At 41.3% G+C, this 19,050-nt stretch overlaps 2 protein-coding genes across 2 annotated transcripts in view; one reads left to right on the top strand and one right to left on the bottom strand.

Annotated features, from left to right (window-relative positions):
* Window positions 1–5,734, top strand: part of capn1 (calpain 1) — a 29,035-nt gene extending 23,301 nt beyond the window's left edge. Inside the window, exons 10-22 of the mRNA XM_061710526.1 lie at window positions 64–224; window positions 446–606; window positions 701–712; window positions 837–1,048; window positions 1,313–1,352; window positions 1,472–1,537; window positions 1,629–1,686; window positions 1,793–1,857; window positions 2,006–2,074; window positions 2,380–2,458; window positions 2,598–2,714; window positions 3,555–3,613; window positions 3,736–5,734. Of these exons, the coding sequence (XP_061566510.1) occupies window positions 64–224; window positions 446–606; window positions 701–712; window positions 837–1,048; window positions 1,313–1,352; window positions 1,472–1,537; window positions 1,629–1,686; window positions 1,793–1,857; window positions 2,006–2,074; window positions 2,380–2,458; window positions 2,598–2,714; window positions 3,555–3,613; window positions 3,736–3,762 (1,126 nt within the window). The 3' untranslated portion in view covers window positions 3,763–5,734. The remainder of the gene's footprint in view (window positions 1–63; window positions 225–445; window positions 607–700; window positions 713–836; window positions 1,049–1,312; window positions 1,353–1,471; window positions 1,538–1,628; window positions 1,687–1,792; window positions 1,858–2,005; window positions 2,075–2,379; window positions 2,459–2,597; window positions 2,715–3,554; window positions 3,614–3,735) is intronic.
* A 139-nt stretch (window positions 5,735–5,873) lies between these two features.
* pnp5a (purine nucleoside phosphorylase 5a) lies at window positions 5,874–8,750 on the bottom strand. The gene is made up of 6 exons (XM_061709596.1): window positions 8,596–8,750; window positions 7,777–7,946; window positions 7,582–7,685; window positions 7,307–7,482; window positions 6,994–7,184; window positions 5,874–6,496 (listed from the first exon to the last, which is right to left on the bottom strand). Exons 1-6 carry the CDS (start codon window positions 8,616–8,618, stop codon window positions 6,276–6,278), a joined length of 885 nt encoding a protein of 294 aa, XP_061565580.1. The 5' UTR covers window positions 8,619–8,750; the 3' UTR covers window positions 5,874–6,275.
* Between the last annotated feature and the right edge of the window lie 10,300 nt (window positions 8,751–19,050).

The raw sequence follows: 19,050 nt of genomic DNA, 5'->3' as shown, positions 1-19,050 counted from the left end.
GAACTTTGTGATTGGAAAAATAATGACAAGATTACTCAAGCCAGCGCTATTTCCGTGTCCCAGGATGTCGTTCAGCGACTTCCTGCGTGAGTTCAACCGTCTGGAGATCTGCAACCTGACAGCGGACGCCCTGCACAACAGCCAGATGAAGAAGTGGAGCTCCTCGCTGTATCAGGGGGAGTGGAGGAGAGGCAGCACGGCTGGAGGCTGCAGGAACTTCCCAGGTAGGAATACAAGGGAGGAAAAGAGAAGGGCAACAAAAGGATGGATTAAAAAACAAGTGGGAACTTAAACTTGAAATAGTTAAATATTAACTTAAATATTGTAAATATTGTAATTAAATATTGTATTTTATCATCACCAAATGTGAAATCATTTTTTGTATAATAACGAAAGGATGCTTTGGATTATTTCCCTGATTAGACTTCTCACCTCTTTCCTGCAGCAACGTTTTGGCTGAATCCTCAGTTCAAGATCACGCTGCAGCACCCGGACACCTCCGGCGAGCCCGAGTGCAGCTTTTTGGTTGGTCTCATGCAAAAAGACCGCAGAAAGAAGCGACGGGAGGGCAAAGACATGGAGACCATCGGGTTTGCTGTTTATGAGGTCGGCAGCTAAAAGTCTTGTCATTGTTCACATCGTTTGGCCTTTTCTCTGTATTTGTCACTGATGATATTGTTCTCTTCTGTCATTTCTGCAGGTTCCTAAGGAGGTATGAGGTTTTTCTCCTCTTTCTTTCCCTTTTTTTATGTTACATAATATTTACATTTATCATTTAGATAATTATGTTAAACCAATTTGAAATGCCTGCTAACTCGCTGCTCCGTCACTCGTAGCATACTGGGAGATCCGGAATCCACCTCAAGCGGGATTTCTTCCTCACTCATGCCTCCAGCGCGCGCTCCGAGCTCTTCATCAACCTGAGGGAGGTCAGCTCGCGGCTGCAGCTGCCGGCCGGGGAGTACGTCATCGTCCCCTCCACCTTTGAGCCCCACAAAGAAGCCGACTTCTGCCTCAGGGTTTTCTCCGAAAAGCCGGCAGACTCGGAGTGAGTACCCATGACGTGGCCCCAGAGAGCCCTGAAGAGCAGCTTTGTTCGTAGGGGGGCCGTGTTTTGTGGAGAAAACCAGTTGCGTTGTTTATTTTTGTCCAGCTGTGATTAACTGCAGCTCTAAAGCTATATTTATGCTCAGGCGTTTGATTTTGCTGCATAATTGCTTTGTGAGTCTTTTACTCCTCGTGGGCACTGATGAATACAAATATTGGAGGTTGCTCAAAAAAACTGACTTTTTCATCTTTTTTTCCAAATCAGGGAGCTCGATGATGACGTCATAGCAGAGCTTCCACCAGAGGTGCTTATTATTCATGCTCTTGTTTTTGCACAATTGCGTGAATTGCTTTGGTCAGGAAAATCGCATTAAGCGGCTGAAAGCAGCTGAAACGAGACAGATGTGTTTTTTCTGCGTTTCAGACTCCCCTGGATGAGGGTCAGATTGATGCAAGCTTCAAGAACCTCTTCAGACAGCTGGCAGGATCTGTAAGTGCCCCCCCCCCCCGTACACTTGCAGGAGGGAGAGCAGGAGCCGAGTCGAGTGCTCAGTTTGACTGACTTTTGTTTGGACCAATAGGACATGGAGATCAGTGTCACAGAGCTGCAAACGATACTCAACAGGATCATCAGTAAACGTCAGTAACAGAGTTCAGGAAATTCTGCCTTTGCACTGTTGAAAATCCCTCTCTGGGATGTCTCAGTAATTAAAATCTATGTGTCTGCTCGTTCTCCTAAAAACAGATAAAGACCTGAAGACGGATGGATTCACAAAAGAAGCTTGTCGGAGTATGGTAAACCTCATGGACGTATCCTTGAAACGCTGCTGAAGAGTTAGAACAGCTTCTTTTCTTTCTTTTTCTCATTTAAATAAGGCTCCTGCCTACGTTTTCTGCCTTTTAACCAACTGTGACGATATAAAAAATTCATGAAATGTTCCTCAGCGTCTTCGCTCAGACAGACGGCAGCGGCAAGCTGGGCCTGACGGAGTTCCACGTCCTCTGGGAGAAGGTCAAACGCTACCTGGTGGGTGAGGGGGGGGTCTGAGGGGAAGCCTCTGCCTTATGTTTGCTTGTCTTTTTAGTGTAAAGTAATTATTAGGCACTAAAGTCCTCAGCTGGGTTCATGTTTAGTGAGAATGAAGTGCTGGATGACGGTTGCAGGTAACATGAAAAGCAAGGGCAGCAAATAAAAGCATATAACCAAAAAGGTCCAGCTTTTGAAAAAGCTGTTAAAACATATTTAAATATGGTGTATATTTGGACACCTGGTTAATACATGTCATTTGTTTCCATATTGTGTTCCGTCTTTTCCTGCCTGTGCCATGCCAGACCATATTCAGACAGTTCGACTTGGACAAATCCGGCACCATGAGCTCGTACGAGATGAGGATGGCTCTTGAATCTGCAGGTACCGTTACTTTTTGTGTGACTACAAGAAAAAGGAAGCGTTTCCTAACAACACAAGTGGTTCTGCCGGATTTTGGGACAGATGCATTTTGCTCACAGTTGATTTATTCACGTCAGGTTGTTTGTTTTTACTTCTTCAGGTTTCAAGCTGACCAATCACCTGTTCCAGCTGATCATCCTGCGCTACACGGAGGAGGACATGGCGGTCGACTTCGACAACTTTGTCACCTGTCTGGTCAGGCTGGAGACGATGTTCAGTGAGTAACAGTACCGCCGTCTTCCCGAGTCTTTGTCAGAAGCGATTAAACTAACTTGTATTTAGATCCTGCTGCACACTGCAAAAACAGCCGCCCTAGAATAAATGTAATATTGCATCAATCTAGTCAACTGTTTCCTTTTTTTTAAGAAAAATATCTTTCCCAATAGGGTAATATGATTTCTCTTGACTAAAATTATTAAAACTAGGAAAATAGTCTAAAATAGTCTCCTTATTTGTAAGAAAAACTTTCTTAGAAATTAGTTTTTGCAGTGCAACTTAACTTATAATTGAAGGATTTTTTTTCTTTCAATTAAACTTATTTCATCCATACCAGGAAAGGAAGGAATCTTTTAAATAAAGATTGAGAACAAGGATTATTAGCATATAAATAAGCAATAAAAAAAACAATGATTATGATTGGTTTATATGTTGCGACCCTTTCCTAAACAAGATTTTAGTGATAGTTGTAGCAATAATATAAAATCATACATAGGACGATGCTAATGAAATACAAACTAAATGAAAGGTCTAAGATCTCCTCTAGTATCCACCATTCTTCATCAAATAAATAAAAATAAAACACACAATTCAGAGCATATGTAGCTTATATTACTTATTGATTATATTACTAATATATAAATATATTAGTAGGAGTTGCTGGACAATCAGAACAGTAAAAGGGGGAAAAAAAGGGAACTTAATGCTTCACTATCGCCGACAAAACATGATCTTTCTTTAGGATTTGTAACTGAAGCTAAACAAGGTACATGCTGCAGGAGTTTAAGAGGTTAAATACTTTTAAAATACACTTCTCCACTGTCTACTTCCTTTTCTGTAGAAACATTTAAAACCATGGACACAGATGCAGATGGGCAAATATCCCTGAACTTCTTTCAGGTATGACAGAAATGCTATTACGCACATCGATTCGCCTTCATCCAAACCAAAACACATGAATTCTGCTGCATATTTACTGATTGTAATAATCACCCCTGGACCTGCCTTCCTCTCCTCTGCAGTGGATCACCCTGACCATGTTTGCCTAATGATGAATGGATTCCCGTAACTGCTGCACTACATCCAGCTCCAGGCTCAGTATCTGCTGCTTCAGAAGTGCCTTCTCGCCACCTTTTCTTCCTCTCTTCTGGGCTGCTCGCCGCTGAGACCCTCCAATGATTAGAAACAACAACACTTGGACTCATCGCTGCAGTGCCTGCGTTGGAAACGCGTTGCCAGTTTGAACCTTTCTTGCCAAACAAAAGAAGAGCACTTCCTGTAGCCTAGCGGTCCGCTCTTTGACCACTGCACCTCGCAAGTCCTTCTATGAGAAACTAAATCTCACGACAATCTTTACCATTTCGAGTGTTGCTTTGAATTGGTTTAGGTAGTCACACTGATCACATCATGCATTCATTAGTAAATGTTCAGTGCCAGCGGTGCAGCACTTTTCCCAGATATTTAAGGACCTGACTCTCTTTCCAAACAGAAACCACTTTTCTGCAACCCAGTAAAGATTCAGTTTCTTACTTTTTTGAAGTCTATTTCTTTTAATGAGTTGAAAGGCCAACGTTTTTATTTGAATGTTTGCTGATTACACACATTTGACGTGCTAAAATGTGCCATTCAGCTAATCAAAACCTCCAATTTGTGTCTGGTTGAGCACCGCTCTGTACTTCAACCCCTGCAATCACTTCACTCTCCACTACAAGTACTGTTTTAAGAATGAAAAACTCTTGTTTTCCTCCATTTAGGATGGTTCCACAGACAGATACAATCACTTGTGCTTGAGGACAAAAGCGCAGTCTTTTCAATTCCGATCCCAAATCTATTTTTTTAAATGCTTTTGAACTTCCTTCCTGCGATATATATCACATTCTCAGTCTGAACCAAATTAAGTTGTAAATCTGCGTTTCTGGACTTCAGGAGTCCATGTTGTTCTCATTCTGGTCTGAGAGGCCGCTACCATGTACATTTCTCTCTCTTGTAGCCCTTCTCTTTAAGAGAATTCACATTAGTTGCAATAATGCACATACATTGAAGAGAAGAAAAACATGGACTTCCAGCAAAGTGGTTTTGAAACCGTTTAAACAACTTGATAAAACACAAAACCTCAAAAAAAAAAAAAAAAAAAAGCAACCAGCTCCTTCTTGGGACAAATTCAGTGTATGTGAGTGTGTTTACTCACCTGTAGCGGGCGTTGGCAGTAGCACCGCTGGCCTGGGGGCTCTCTGTTTACAACCTGTGCCAAACCTACCCCCCCCCCAAATCAGCATTAGGGGTCCACTAGTTAAACTCGCCCCACTGCAGTTTTTGCAGAGACGACGGTGTTGCACTGTATTATAAAGAATGTGTTGACTTTTCTATATCCTGTTCTGTTTTAGTTTAAATACATACTTGCTTGTTATTATGCATGACACTTTTAGACTGTTCTGCATCATGTTGGGGGGGAGGGGGGTGCCGGAGAAATGAAAATCTTTTACTTTTTTGTGATGGCTGGAGCTAGATTTCTCTGAAAATGGGATGTCGACTTTGCTTAGTTTTGCCTTGGAGTTTAATGTTTAAGGCGAAGGTAAACAGTTATGTAAGAATCATGGGTCTGTTGCATGGATGCAGAATGAAGTGGGCAACCCGCCTCAATGATTTGCAGCAAGAATTTTACTTTACCTGTCTCTTTTTCTAAACAAAAGGATCAGCGGTGTTTTGATTCTTTTTATTTCAGCCTTTTAAGTGTTTCATACAATCAAACAGCATTGTTTCCTCCGCCAAATATGTCAATGTTTGCTTTTTGTGAATGGAAGCATTGCGTCTGGAGCACTTCAGACGGCAACCGCCAAACTCTTAACTTTGTATCATAATCTGATTGTCTTGGCCTCAATCTCTGTTGCATAATGCTCACGTAACATCATGCCATGTTGACGTGCCATAGTCTGGGTCCCTTTGAACCCCTGCATCAGTCCATGGGATTAAAGTGCAACTTTCTCTGTAAGTCTTCATTATTTGGAAATAAACGTGGGGAGATAAAACTTATTGTATCTTTATCCTCATTCCTTTTGTAAAAGTTGGAAATAGTCGCTTATGTTATGGTTATTAGAAACAAATAAGTGAAAGGTAGTCAAATTGTAAGAGGATATGTCAAATAAGGACAAACAAAGGTAAATATGGTAATAAATAGCTTTTTAATAATAGTCATATCAAAAACAGGTAATAATACACCCACATGTACACGTTTCAACAAAGTAGTAACATTAAGATCTTTACAGCAGATTTGTGATAATTGTTAAGTTAAATTGCAGACATTTTACACGATGATCATATAAGTTAGAATAAAAATACGCCTCGTTTAAAATGGTACAAAAAAAAACAACAATAGTGGCGTTTTTATGGTGGAGCCACCAATTAGAGGAATGTGCGTTTTTAAAGGGAACAGAAAAATGAAATGAAAGCGCTATTAAGTTCTACATGCAGCCTTTGAGAGAGTCAAAACTGATTATGATCATTATTATTATTATTGTTATTGTTGTTATTGTTTTTAAACCAGTTGAACCAGCGTGGTTGCTTCTTAGACGTAGTTGTTGTTGTTGTGCTCGATCCGGGTCACCATGGTGGAGACGAGCCGCTCCAGCTGCTCCGCCCGCTCCTTCCCCGTCTGAAGGACCTCCTCGTGGTTGGCCTTCTCCTGGCTGTCGTAGTCCGTCACCACCTGGTTGGTGATCAGCGACAGGGCGAAGACGCGCATGCCGCAGTGGCGGGCCACGATCACCTCGTGGACTGTGCTCATGCCTGTTTAGAGGATGAGATCAGGATTAATGTGAAGCAGATGAGGCGAGATGTCAAGATAAGATTTGGGCTACTCATGAGCTACCGTCACATTTGGAACATTTTCAATACAAAAAGAGCTAAATGAATCTCTTTTTCCTCTGCTGTCATTGTTGAATGATGTTTGGGAACACAAAATTTAATTCAGAAGGCATGTTGATCAATCTTTTTATAACTTCCTTATCCTTCCTCTGCTTTGCAAACCAAGTTCTTTTTAACGTGCTGCGGTCCAGATAATCAGTAGCCCGTGGTTGCTGAGTGTTAACGCAACGTTTTAAGATCTGGAATTGGTCAAGCTTTTAAATTACTTTCACCTGATGAGCCTCAATTTTCCCGTTTATAGAGTTCTGTAGCTTTCCAAGAACCGTACAATGGCTCACAGGAAGGTGCCAGAATTACGGTCAGTGCATTGATTGTTTATATGTGCAGGTGGCTGGGCTTTATCATCATAAATGACTCACCAACGGCATCGGCGCCAAGTTTGTGCAACATACGGCACTCTGCAATTGTCTCGAATGACGGTCCCCCTAGCACGCAGTACACCCCTTCCCTCAGGAAGTCTCCATAACCGAGCTCCTGCCCCACGTCCATGGCCAGCTGCTGGAGCTGGCGGTCATATGCGTCGGACATGCAGGGGAATCGCACACCGAACCTGCAAGGAGAGGAGGAAGGAGGTGAGAGGAAGCATGCAGGAAAGCCTGGTTTATAGACGATGCAAAAGCCTTGACTACAAGAGCTGGATGTTTGAGTAGACTGCAGATTTTAAACACCTACCTCTCGTCGTTGGGTCCAACCAGGGGATTGTTGCCAGCAAAGCCGGGCATGTTGATGTGGTCTTTCATTATCATGATGTCTCCCACCTTGAAGTCCTGGTTCAGGCCTCCTGCTGCATTGGTTAGTATCACCGTCTCCACGCCCAGCAATTTAAAGATGCGCATAGGCAGTGTGATCTGCACACACACACACACACACACAGAAGCTTTGGTTTAAAGGTTGTTTTAACTGAGTGACTAGATTTCTTTTCTCCAAATCTAGTATGATATTCTCACCTTTTGGATTGGATATCCCTCATAGAGGTGGAAGCGACCCTGCATGCAAACGCAGGCTATTCCTTTTAAGGTGCCAAACACCAGTCGCCCTGCATGTCCGTGCACTGACAATAAAAAAGGATAAAATAGTCAGTAAATCTCAACGATGTGTGGTGGGGGATCCTGAACTGGAACCTTTGTTGTAGTGGTACTCACCAGTGCTCTGAGGAAAGTTGGGGATATCCTTGTAGTTGAAGGCCACCTGATCCTTTAACATGTCAGCAAGCCCTCCCAGCCCTGAGCCGCAAACGACGCCGATTGTGGGGCGGATGTCCGCCTGGGCCATCAGCCAATCGGTAGTGGCCTTACAGTCCTCATAGCTGAAGCTGGATGGCATTAAAAAAAAAAAGGGCAGAGGTTAGGTTAATGTCGGTGTCCTCCTTTACTCCTGAGCAGAGAGTCAACCTCTTTCTGACTCGCATTATCATCATTAATAATAATAATAATAATAATAATTATTATTATTGTTTCCTGTGAGCAGCATCTGAGTTAGACGTCCAAATATAGGTAATGAAAACATACATTACAGATTTAGGCCACAGGGTCACTGGTCTGGACCTCCACAACATGTAATTCCAACAAGCATTCTTGATATTTTTATCCAGAGTAAATGCAAGTTTCAGGTAAGTACATGCTGTGTAAACCACACTGAAAATATCAGGAAACTTATTGAATTACATTCCAGCAAAATGTACCATAAAGACTTTTACTACTAGTTATTGTGAATTAGAAATAAAGCCAGTTAGAAATGACATATACACTCCTGACTGAGAGAAGGGGTTTCTCCATGTGAACTCTGCTTCTCACATTTCATGAGCACGATACTCCTCTCTCTTTTTCTTTTTTTTCTCTGACCTGTATTTGGCCCCTGGCCCGCACATTCTGCTATATTAAATGCTCACGGAGCTGCCATGTGTTTCGCCGCAGAGGCAGAGAAGAGCCATAAGAATCTGTGCACAAGTTTAAACTACTTACCCTTTGTTTGCCTCTGGAAACATTTTAGAAGAGTAAGTTTAAAGTTTGATGCAAAGAAAGAAAAATGAAGTTCCAAAAGGAAAACAGCTGAATCTCAACCCTCGGCTATCCGATGTAAAATCTTGCGACCTGGTCGGGGGAGACTAAAGGTTGGAAAAAAATCTCTTTTTTTAAATTTCTTCTGAATTGTAGATGTGTTGTGGTCGTTGTGGTGTTCTTTCTCCAGTGTGAGCTGGGGGGCTCGGTGTCGGGGTTTATTATAGGAGCCGCAGCGCGACCCTCCCGCATCTGCGTGACGTAAGCGGCCGTGATTGGCTGAGCGGACACACCTTCATAACAGCACGCTGAAACAGAGGCAACAAAGGATCAATAACCCCCTCATGGTAACATTCGCACCTGCTGTTGTAAATCATAAACACTCACATCAGTGTCACGGTCAAATAACAGCTTTTTTTTTCTCCCAGCATTATTCCAATACTCGGAAATGATAATCGACCAGTGAGTCATGTATTGATTTGGGTTTGTCTCCTCCGTCAGATGAGAGGGTTCAGCATGACTAGGGGAAATATTTTGTTTTGAACATCACGTGAGTCGTGTTCACTTGATTATTGCCCCGCTTGTCGTCATCAGGCCACAGAAGGCGATTGTTTACCAAACATACGTTTTGTGCTGCATAGTTTAGTTTTAGTTTAGTTTAGTTTAGTTTATTGTTTTGCACAGTTTTAAAAAAATATACAGGACATATCAATGATAAACACTATAGGTGCAGGAAGAGGCAAAAAACACAAATGGGCTTATTTGAAGCCTCCACCGAAGATATTAAAATTTCATGTCAAAATTAACATACAAAAAAACAGAAAGTAAAACTACACAAAAGTGATGGCAAACTAATAATGCAATATATAAATAATAAAGAATAAAGACAAAAAATAAGTGTGTGTGAGTGTGCATGGGATATTGTTTTTACAACTTATATTATATTGACTCCTGAGCAAATAAGACTGTACATGTCACTATGAGTGAAACACAAAAAAAACAAAAAAAAAAAACAAAAAGAACATGGATACATGAACAACAATACATTGGGAAAACAGTTACAAGTAGTATGGCCTAAATCCCAGTTACAGTTGTAACTAAGATTTTATTATAAGTAAGCCTCCTACAGAAAAGAATCATTTGTTATTATTAACTTACAATATGAACAAACTCAACAAGCAACAATTCACCTGTTTTTCAAGCAGCCAGTACCTACATATTGAAAAAATCATTTTCTTCTGAACTGTTGTGAGACAATTGTCCAAAAACAACAACAACAAAACGCCATTAAAGCATACAATCAAAGCCACACTAAAAGGATTTACAGAAAATACAGAGAACAGCTTCCTTCTCCATCAATATTCAACCAGTCATAATGTATCTGCTTCTCCTCAGAAGAAGATAAAGCCTTAACTTTATCTATACACTTTGCCCAGTCCCTGTTGCTTCAAAACAAATGGCACCAATGTGCCCTTATTTAGGAATCTGTATGGTAGCTGTAAATGCAAAGATTATTGATCCATAAATAACAACCCTAACTTCCTTTTACTTCCCACTTTAGGAACTGTGATTACAAGACATGTTACCGGAAAATAAACTAAAGCGCACGCAATCACGAGGGAAGGTCACCTGTGCTGGATGTCCTGTAATCAGTTTACGGTAATAGTATCAAATGGAACAATAGCATGCCAAGAAATGGACATACACGCAAGGGATGGTGAGAGAGCAGAAAACTCAGATTAAGCGAGGAGACAGCTGATCTTCATGTCCCGGAGGAATTAATGTAAGGCTTTCCACGTCCTAAATGAAGTCCAGAAACACCATATACTCTGGATATATAAGGTGAATCTAACATCTGAATAAAAAAGAAACATAGAAATGTTTATATATAAAAACTAAATCAAATTATTATATTAATTGGTATTTATTTTCAGATTTAATTAGATGTTTATATCAATCTCTTTTTATTTTCTAATCTAATCCACTATAAAGGCATGGTATTTAAGCATGTGATTTCAACAGATATGAAGCATTATAATCAAATAGAAATTTGTGACAGTTTCTGTGTAATTGTTATTAAATTACAGGATAAAAGAAAGCAATGACTGGCAAAACTGAAACACCACACTGTCCACACAGTGTGGTATTTGCACAACCCGAGACAGATTCTGCTCACTGTGAGTTCAGTGTGTTTTTATTTGCTTCGAATGTATCAAACTCAGAGGTCACTCACTAAACTCTGCACTTACACTTGCAGTCAAAAGTTTGGGTGCACTTTCCTAGTCATTTGGATGGGAAAATCTGTCCACACATGCGCTGCTGCCATTATTCATAACTACGCAGTGTTTAATAAGCTAATCTAATGTTGCAGCTTCTGTGAATGTTGTTGAAAGAATGCAAACGTGCAGAACATTCCTGGAATACAGACCTGGGCGAATAAACTGAACACATTACAATGCTTATAAATATGAATTAATATCTTTAAATAATGAGAATATTTATATGCATTGATCGATTGATTGATTAAAGCACTTTATAAATAAAGTTCAGTAAAAGGGACATCTGACATACTTTCAAACATGAGCTAATGACTTAGCAATTTATTTCCAATTATTAAAATGTCTCACAAACTGTGGTCTGTCAGGTGGTCAACCCACCAACAACGCTATCTGCGTTTTTTTGAAGCTCATTACATACCAGTGGAGGCTGAACTGAATCATTGGGGGCAAAAGAACGTGAAAGAATAAAGGATCTTGACTGTTCCACATGGTTTGTCCAGATATGGGTGGGACTGTTGAGGATTTGGGATAGTGAGAGTCCCCCTCTCATGATGTGATATTTTAATACTGCTGGTTTATGGTTCTGATGATAGACAGATGAAATGTGCAGATGCTAGAACAAGGTAGGACGTCTCTTTGTACAGCAGTTCCCTCTGGTCACTGGTGATCCAGGGCTAGAAACTGGGTAAGTGCTTCAATGTCCCGGTGAGGATAATGTGATCCTTGATGACATTAATCTCGTCCAGGGGTGTCGACCTCCAGTCCTCGAGGGCGCTGTCCTGCATATTTTAGATATTTCTCTGCTTCAGCACTCCCTGACACAAATGCCTGTGCCATTAACAGACTTGTGCAGACCTTGATAACAACCGATAATGATCCATTTGTTTAAATCAGATGTGTTGATACAGGGTAACATCTGAAACATGCAGGACATTGGCACTTGAGGACTGAAATTGGACACCTGTGATGTGGTCTGTCACAGTCATTGCCTGAGTCAGTCACGTCATCTCCATGCGGTTCACAGAGTTCATTCCAGTCTGCAGCCTCAAAGGACCCTTTCAGAGTTGCTCCAGCTTCTTGTTACTATATCCTCCCAGTTATTTTGGTTACAGATTGATAATTAACAGTAGATGCGACTTGTGGTGTAGTGTAGATCAGGGGTCTCCAACTCTGGTCCAGGAGAGCTGGTAAATATGGCTGTGCCATTAATAGAGTTGTGTAGACATTGATGACATGCTGTCGATGACCATTAATTAGAATCAAGGGTTTAGAAGATCTTTTAAAAAGCAGAGAGGGAAACAACATTGATTTCCCATTAAAAAAGAACCTGAAAGGAAGTGGAACAAATATGGTGCAGCTGATTTCATCGAGCAACCTCAGGTGTGAAGATTCAGGACGTGGTGGCTGGAACACGACGGCTAAGAAAGTAGAGCTCTACAGAGTAGCATTGGACCTGATAGCATCCCTAACATTTATAGCGCTTTCCTCTCTCCAGTGGGGCAGTTGATAAGGTGTTGGGTCGTGTGGATGTGCAGCAGAGAGTAAATATGAGAGAATCTCCAGAAATCACTATGATTCCATTCAGGAGTTGTTGTCGTAACCTGGCAAGAACTGAACTCATGATGTTTCATGCAGCTTCAGCAGAAGCCGAAATCTCATCATCCGAGACGTCACAGTATCTGTAATAATGTAACACTAAGGAAGCTTGCAGGAGGCCCTACCAGAAGGAGTGTGAAATACAAAAAAAGGTGATTTTAAATCATATGTTGTGTTCGTGATTACTGCTTGACAGATATATTAATCATTGCTTTGTTGCAGGGAATGTGTTGCTAATGGCTCATTTAGCAACGATCCGAAGTAAATGTTCTCTGGAACCGAAACAAACCTGCAAAGAATGCAATCCTCCACAGTGATAAATATACACATGGAAACTGATGATACTGTACTTCGCATCATGAATATGGGGAGAAGAGCAACATTTACGTGCTGCCCAATTTCGCAAATCCACACCAGCCTGGGGGGAAATAAAACAAACAAGTGCCATCCACATGACATTAATTCTACTTTCTAATTTGGCTATAATTTGGGAAGAAGACTCACTACTTTAAAAGATGACATAACAAGCCCCACTGACTTTAATGGGATTTATATTCTTAGTAAATAAAAAAATAAACACTTACATTTTTGAATAAAATGGTGTGTTTCTCCACAAAACAACAACAGAACACATATGATTGAAGTCAGCCTGTAATTTCAGTTTGAAAAACGCACTTTATTATAGTTAATATATACAACAATAAATAAGTCAAATTATGCACCAGTTGGAAATTCTTCCTCCACTGTAACACACATCCTGTCTGTGGTGGAGTTTGAAATACTGCATTTGTTGTGACTTCTGTCTCTTATGTAACCACCTCTCTGTTTGGGTTCTAGCTCCTTCACATATATTTTTGCATTCTTTTTTGATAACAGTTGTTTACTCCGTCTGATAACACACGAAGGCCTCTCACCGGCTGACTTCTCCGCCCCTCGCTTCCGATATGGCTCACCCACCTTTGTATCAGCCAATGAACTTGAGCCACCTGACTGCTGCAGCGTCACATCACAACCTGTTTACCTGGTTCTCTGTTTCTACGGGGGAATCAGATGCCATTTAAAAAGTCTCTAAAGAATATGTACCATATTTAATAGGTTGTAGGGTTTTTTTTTCAAGCGCACTCTCTGTTCACCTCTTAACCACATCGAAAGCTAAACTGAGGTCAGACCAAGATGAGATCTGCTTTATCAGTCAGCTCATGCAAGATTTTCTGCTTTGGTGTTGCTCACACATATGATGTCAGCACACCCCTCAGAGACATCCTCATGTCCCAGTCATGAGACATTACTATAAGATATGTATATTTGACATTGTATAAAATAAGTCACATGTACGCTGTACTCATTATTAGTCGTATCTGATGTCATTTGCAAGGTTCCTGAAGGTTTTTATTAATGCAGCTTTACAGGATGAATTTTGACTTTTTCTCTGCATTGTCCTGCAAGTGTTGTGAAGTTTTTGCTTTTGCCCTCAAGATTTATAGATGCTGTCCTAAAAGTTCAAGTTCACGTTGAATTTGGACCTCTGTACTGGTACTGCTGGCCCTTACGCACCGCTGATCACGCTCCACTCGACCGAAAGCATCCGTCTCACTGATTTGCTGTTCAAGTGAAGCAGATCCAACAAACCATTGATTTCAAGTCATTATAGACTGACGCCTGGTCAGGAGCCCGTGGCGTCATGTTTTAAGACTTTATGCAGCCCTTTAGCATCCACATAAATCAGTGTTTTGCTAGTTGACGATAATCACTTTCAGCATCCACAAAAGATAAATGAAGAAGAAAAAATACATATATTGGGTCAGAAATCTGGAGTTCATGAGACTTTTCTTATTTAGTAGCTGTTTGGTGAGTTATGTTGGGTTTCTACCTTTGTTGCCTCGTTACTCGACTCTCTTATGAAAGTATATGTATTTAAGCTTTCAGGTCGGCTCCACTTTCCTTCAGGCGATGCAGCTCGCTGGTTCACACCAGTTCTGCGTCTTATCAACCCTGATTCTCTCCAGAATGTTCTGTCTCCTCCTCTGGAAGATCCGCCCATCCATCCATTTTCTATTCCCGTTTTATCTTGTCCAGGGTCACGGGGGTCTGCTGGAGCCTATCCCAGCTAATTACAGGCGACAGGCAGGGGAACACCCTGGACAGGGTGTACTTTCTCACATTTTAGCCTTTTTTTTTTACTTGACAGTGTGAACAGCTATAAATCACATGACATGATTTAAACTAGATCCGGAAAAGGTTTTGAAAAGATACGCTGATCTGGGTCTGTGATGTCACAGTACCCTGAAATCTGAAGGGTAGACCGCCCCAATCAAAGAGACAGGGTTTGTTACGTTGGAGTTTTTGATTTGGTAGTCTCTTTTATTTCATTGGGTGGTGTGTGTGTGTGTGTGTGTGTGTGTGTGTGTGTGTGTGTGTGTGTGTGTGTGTGTGTGTGTGTGCGTTTTTGTATCCTACAGAACTACAGATTCAGAATAGAAATCTTAATTTAAACAACATTGAAAAAAATATAATGAAACTTGGGTTTTATGATTTATATAAACTTAATAATTGAATAAAACAATGTTAACTGTGTTCCTGGAGGTGGTAGCTGAGCTGAAGAAAGAGCTGCTGAATTGTTGCTGATGTCTCTGAACCCTGCAGACTCCGGATCACAACTTAAGCTCTCAGCTGTTAACTGGGTGGTCGTATGAACGCAGCATGAGCTGAACCCAGTGTTGGGTGTTGATTGGGTTTGCCTCCATGAAAGCAGTAAGGAGCATAACAACAAATATTGCATGCCGTTTGTTTAGCAAAGAGGATTGTGAAAATTCAAATCGATTTCACTTCCATGGTTGTCGGTGATGAGCGCTGCATTGGATCATGTGCACTCTGGTGCAGATTTACAATGTTCGATGTCAGGAGTCATATGAGCCTTCGAAGCTCTTTAAGCCTGTTCACAAATTGATTTTGACATTTGACATTTTGATTGGATTTCACAGTCTAAAGACATGAATACCGTGTGAACTGCTGATTTAAAGTGGACCGTAGGCGTGAATGAGAGTGTGAACAACAGTCTGGCTTTTGCTCGATGTCAACTGGGATAAACTCAGGCAATATACACTCACCGGCCACTTTATTAAATACACCTACCTAGTACCGGGTTGGACCCCCTTTTGCCTTCAGAACTGCTTCAATTCTTCATGGCATAAATTCAACAAGGAAACATTGTTCAGAGAATTTGATCCATATTGACATGATAGCATCACGTAGTTGCTGCAGATTTGTCGACTGCACAAACATGATGCGAATCTCTTGTTCCACCATGTCCCAAAGGTGCTCTATTGGTTTGAGATCTGGTGACTGAAGGCCATGTGAGTAGTGAACTCATTGTCATGTTCAAGAAACCAGTCTGAGATGATTCACACTTTATGACCTGCTAGAAGTAGCATCAGAAGATGGTTCACTGTGGTCATGAAGGGATGGATATGATCAGCAACAATACCCAGGTAGGCTGTGGCGTTGACATGATGCTCAGTTGGTACTAATGGGCCCAAAGTGTGTCAGGAAAATATCCTCCACACCATTACACCACCACCACCAGCCTGATCCGTTGATACAAGGCAGGATGGATCCATGCTTTCATGTTGTGGACGCCAAATTCTGACCCTACCATCCAAATGTCGCAGCAGAAATGGAAACTCATCAGACCAGACAACGTTTTTCCATCTTCTGTTGTCCAGTTTTGGTGAGCCTGGGCGAACTGTAGCCTCAGTTTCCTGTTCTTAGCTGACAGGAGCGGCACCCGGTGTGGTCTTCTGCTCCTATAGCCCATCCGCCTCAAGGTTTGATGTGTTGTGTATTCAGAGATGCCCTTCTGCAGACCTCGGTTGTAACAAGTGGTTATTGGAGTTACTGTTGCCTTTTTATCAGGTCAAACCAGTCTGGCCACTCTCCTCTGACCTCTGGCATCAACAAGGTATTTGCACCCACAGAACTGCTGCTCAGTGGGTATTTTCTCTTTCTCTGACCATTCTCTGTAAACCCTAGAGATGGTTGTGGGTGAAAATCCCAGTAGATCAGTAGTTTCTGAAATACTCAGAGCAGCCCGTCTGGCAACAACAACCATGCCACGTTCAAAGTCACTTAAATCACCTTTTTTCCTCATTCTGATTGTCTTGACCATGTCTACATGCCTTATGCATTGAGCTGCTGCCATGTGATGGCAGCAGATTAGAAATGCCATCTGATTAGTAATTTGCGTTAACGAGCAGTTGGACCGGTGTACCTAATAACGTGGCCGGTTAGTGTATGACCCTAAACAGGATAAAATGGGCACATAGAAGTAGTTGAGGTGTAGCTGCAGAATTAAAGACTTGTAATACGCTCAACTGAACAATGGAAGATGGTTTATCTGTATGGGTGACAAACATGATAAATATGTCATTTACAGTATAATCAAACACATGATTTAGCTTTGTTGAATTGTAGTGTCATTTATTGTGTATTTGAATTTCTTTGTGCATTTAACAACCTCATCATGATACCAAAAAGAATAAGAACTTTCCAGTTTTCTTCTTTTATCAATTCATTAAAAAAAAAAAAAACAATCTTCCACTCCATCATTTCTGCCCATTCAGGGAGGACCGGGCCTTGTGAGATGCTCTCGATGAATTCAGACCACACACGTCTCTGATGATTGTGTGGACGGGTGAGCTGTTTGATGATACGTTTATATAATTAACGAATAGTCTTTAACTAAGGAATTAATTATTCTACGCATAGTTAAGGGATAAACGTGTTTCACATTAACGTGTCTTTCATGGTTAAGTCATGTCGATAAGTTTGTCAAGTTCAGTAGCACGATGTGACACTAAATCTTTCCAGATGTTGGTCACGCATTTGTAGAGGGTCTTCATGGCGAAGAGCACATGGACAAACATATAGTGCCTTGCAAAAGTATTCACCCCCCTTCGCTTTTTACGTATTTTGTTTCATTACAGCCTTTAGTTCAACGTTTTTTAAATCAGAATTTTATGTGATGGGCCAGAACACAATAGTCTAAGTTGGTGAAGTGAAATGAGAAAAATATAAAAAGCTATTTTTTAGAAATAAAACACTGTAAATTGGCATGTGCATATGTATTCACCACTTTCAATCAATATCAATGTCAATACTTTGTAGATCCACCTTTTGCAGCAATCACAGCTACAAGTTGTTTTGGAAAACGTTGGCAGCTTTCGAGGCTGCTTGGCGCGTGCAACGGGTTACGTCGGGCTACCAACACTCAGGCTCAGGCGCTGTGTGAGATAAATCGCCAACTGGATGCGATTCTCGAACACAATCACAGGCTAGCGGTTTTCGAACTTATTGGCGGGCTTGGTTGAATGACCACAATTTCAGCTGTTTGGAGTCGCCATGGAGATGAACCAGAGATACTTTAAGGCAGACTGAAAATGACTGGAGTTGGCCTGACCCGAAACAACTGTGTTATTGAAATTGGGTTCCCGGCTGCCGGCCTTGGCCCGGCTGGGTTATCTTAAAGCTTATCTCTCAGACTTACTACTCACGCACGCACGCACGCACGCACGCACGCACGCACGCACGCACGCACGCACGCACGCACGCACGCACGCACGCACGCACGCACGCACAAAACCATAAACACTCCTCCCGCTACTCAACGCCTTCGCTCAATCAAATCCACACATTTGTTGCAGATGAGATAACTTCACTAAGTTCTTACTCAATGTCAGAAAGCCGCACAGTTTGTTCAGTTTCTAGATTTCAAAATGTTTTATTTTTATATACGATGCAAATGCATCATAGATGCTATTAAAGCTGTGCGGCGCAATTTCATCCAATACAGGCAACCTGAAAGCTGGAAAACATCCCTCGAGGAGGTGATACAGGGGGATTACAGGTTGTAATAATAAATGTTGAAAAGACAAATACAATGTAAAGGTCTACAACAATAATGAGGATTTTTGGCGACAATTTTTGAATATTTGAAATCAAAACAAAGATTTGATGAAAGTGCTCTAATCCGTGTCACCTTAAATGGACCCTTTATTTCTAATGTTATGTAAATGCAGGTTTATCAACTTTTTTTTCTTTTTAACAACTGAGATATGAAACTTAGCCCTTATGTCAGAGAAGGACTCCTTCTCGCTGTGTCAGCCTTGCAGAAAAGCGCAGGTTACGTAAGATGAATCCCTGGTGGTGGATCAGCAGGTCAAGACAGCTACTGAAACATCCACTGCTGAATTCCAACAGCGTGAACTTGTCTTTGTAGGTTTGACACTTTCCTCAAAACCTCCGATGAAACGAGGTCACAGACAGCAGTCTTCAAAAAAGGGGGATCTGCTCATTCCATGCCATGTTCAAGGCCGTTCTGGGTTAACACGTTTTTCACTCAAAATTCAATAACTTCTTTCTAAACTTATACCATTCTGGTAAAGCTTTTACTGACCATCCATGAAACCCTCAGGAAACGTTCAAGTGGCATAAGATGCTCCAAACCTTTATAGTCATTGAATTAACTACGATAATCTACCACACAGAC

This window comes from Cololabis saira, chromosome 20 (assembly GCF_033807715.1).
Source record: "Cololabis saira isolate AMF1-May2022 chromosome 20, fColSai1.1, whole genome shotgun sequence".
Classification (NCBI taxonomy): Eukaryota; Metazoa; Chordata; class Actinopteri; order Beloniformes; family Belonidae; genus Cololabis; species Cololabis saira.
This window is presented reverse-complemented; position numbering and strand designations above follow the sequence as displayed.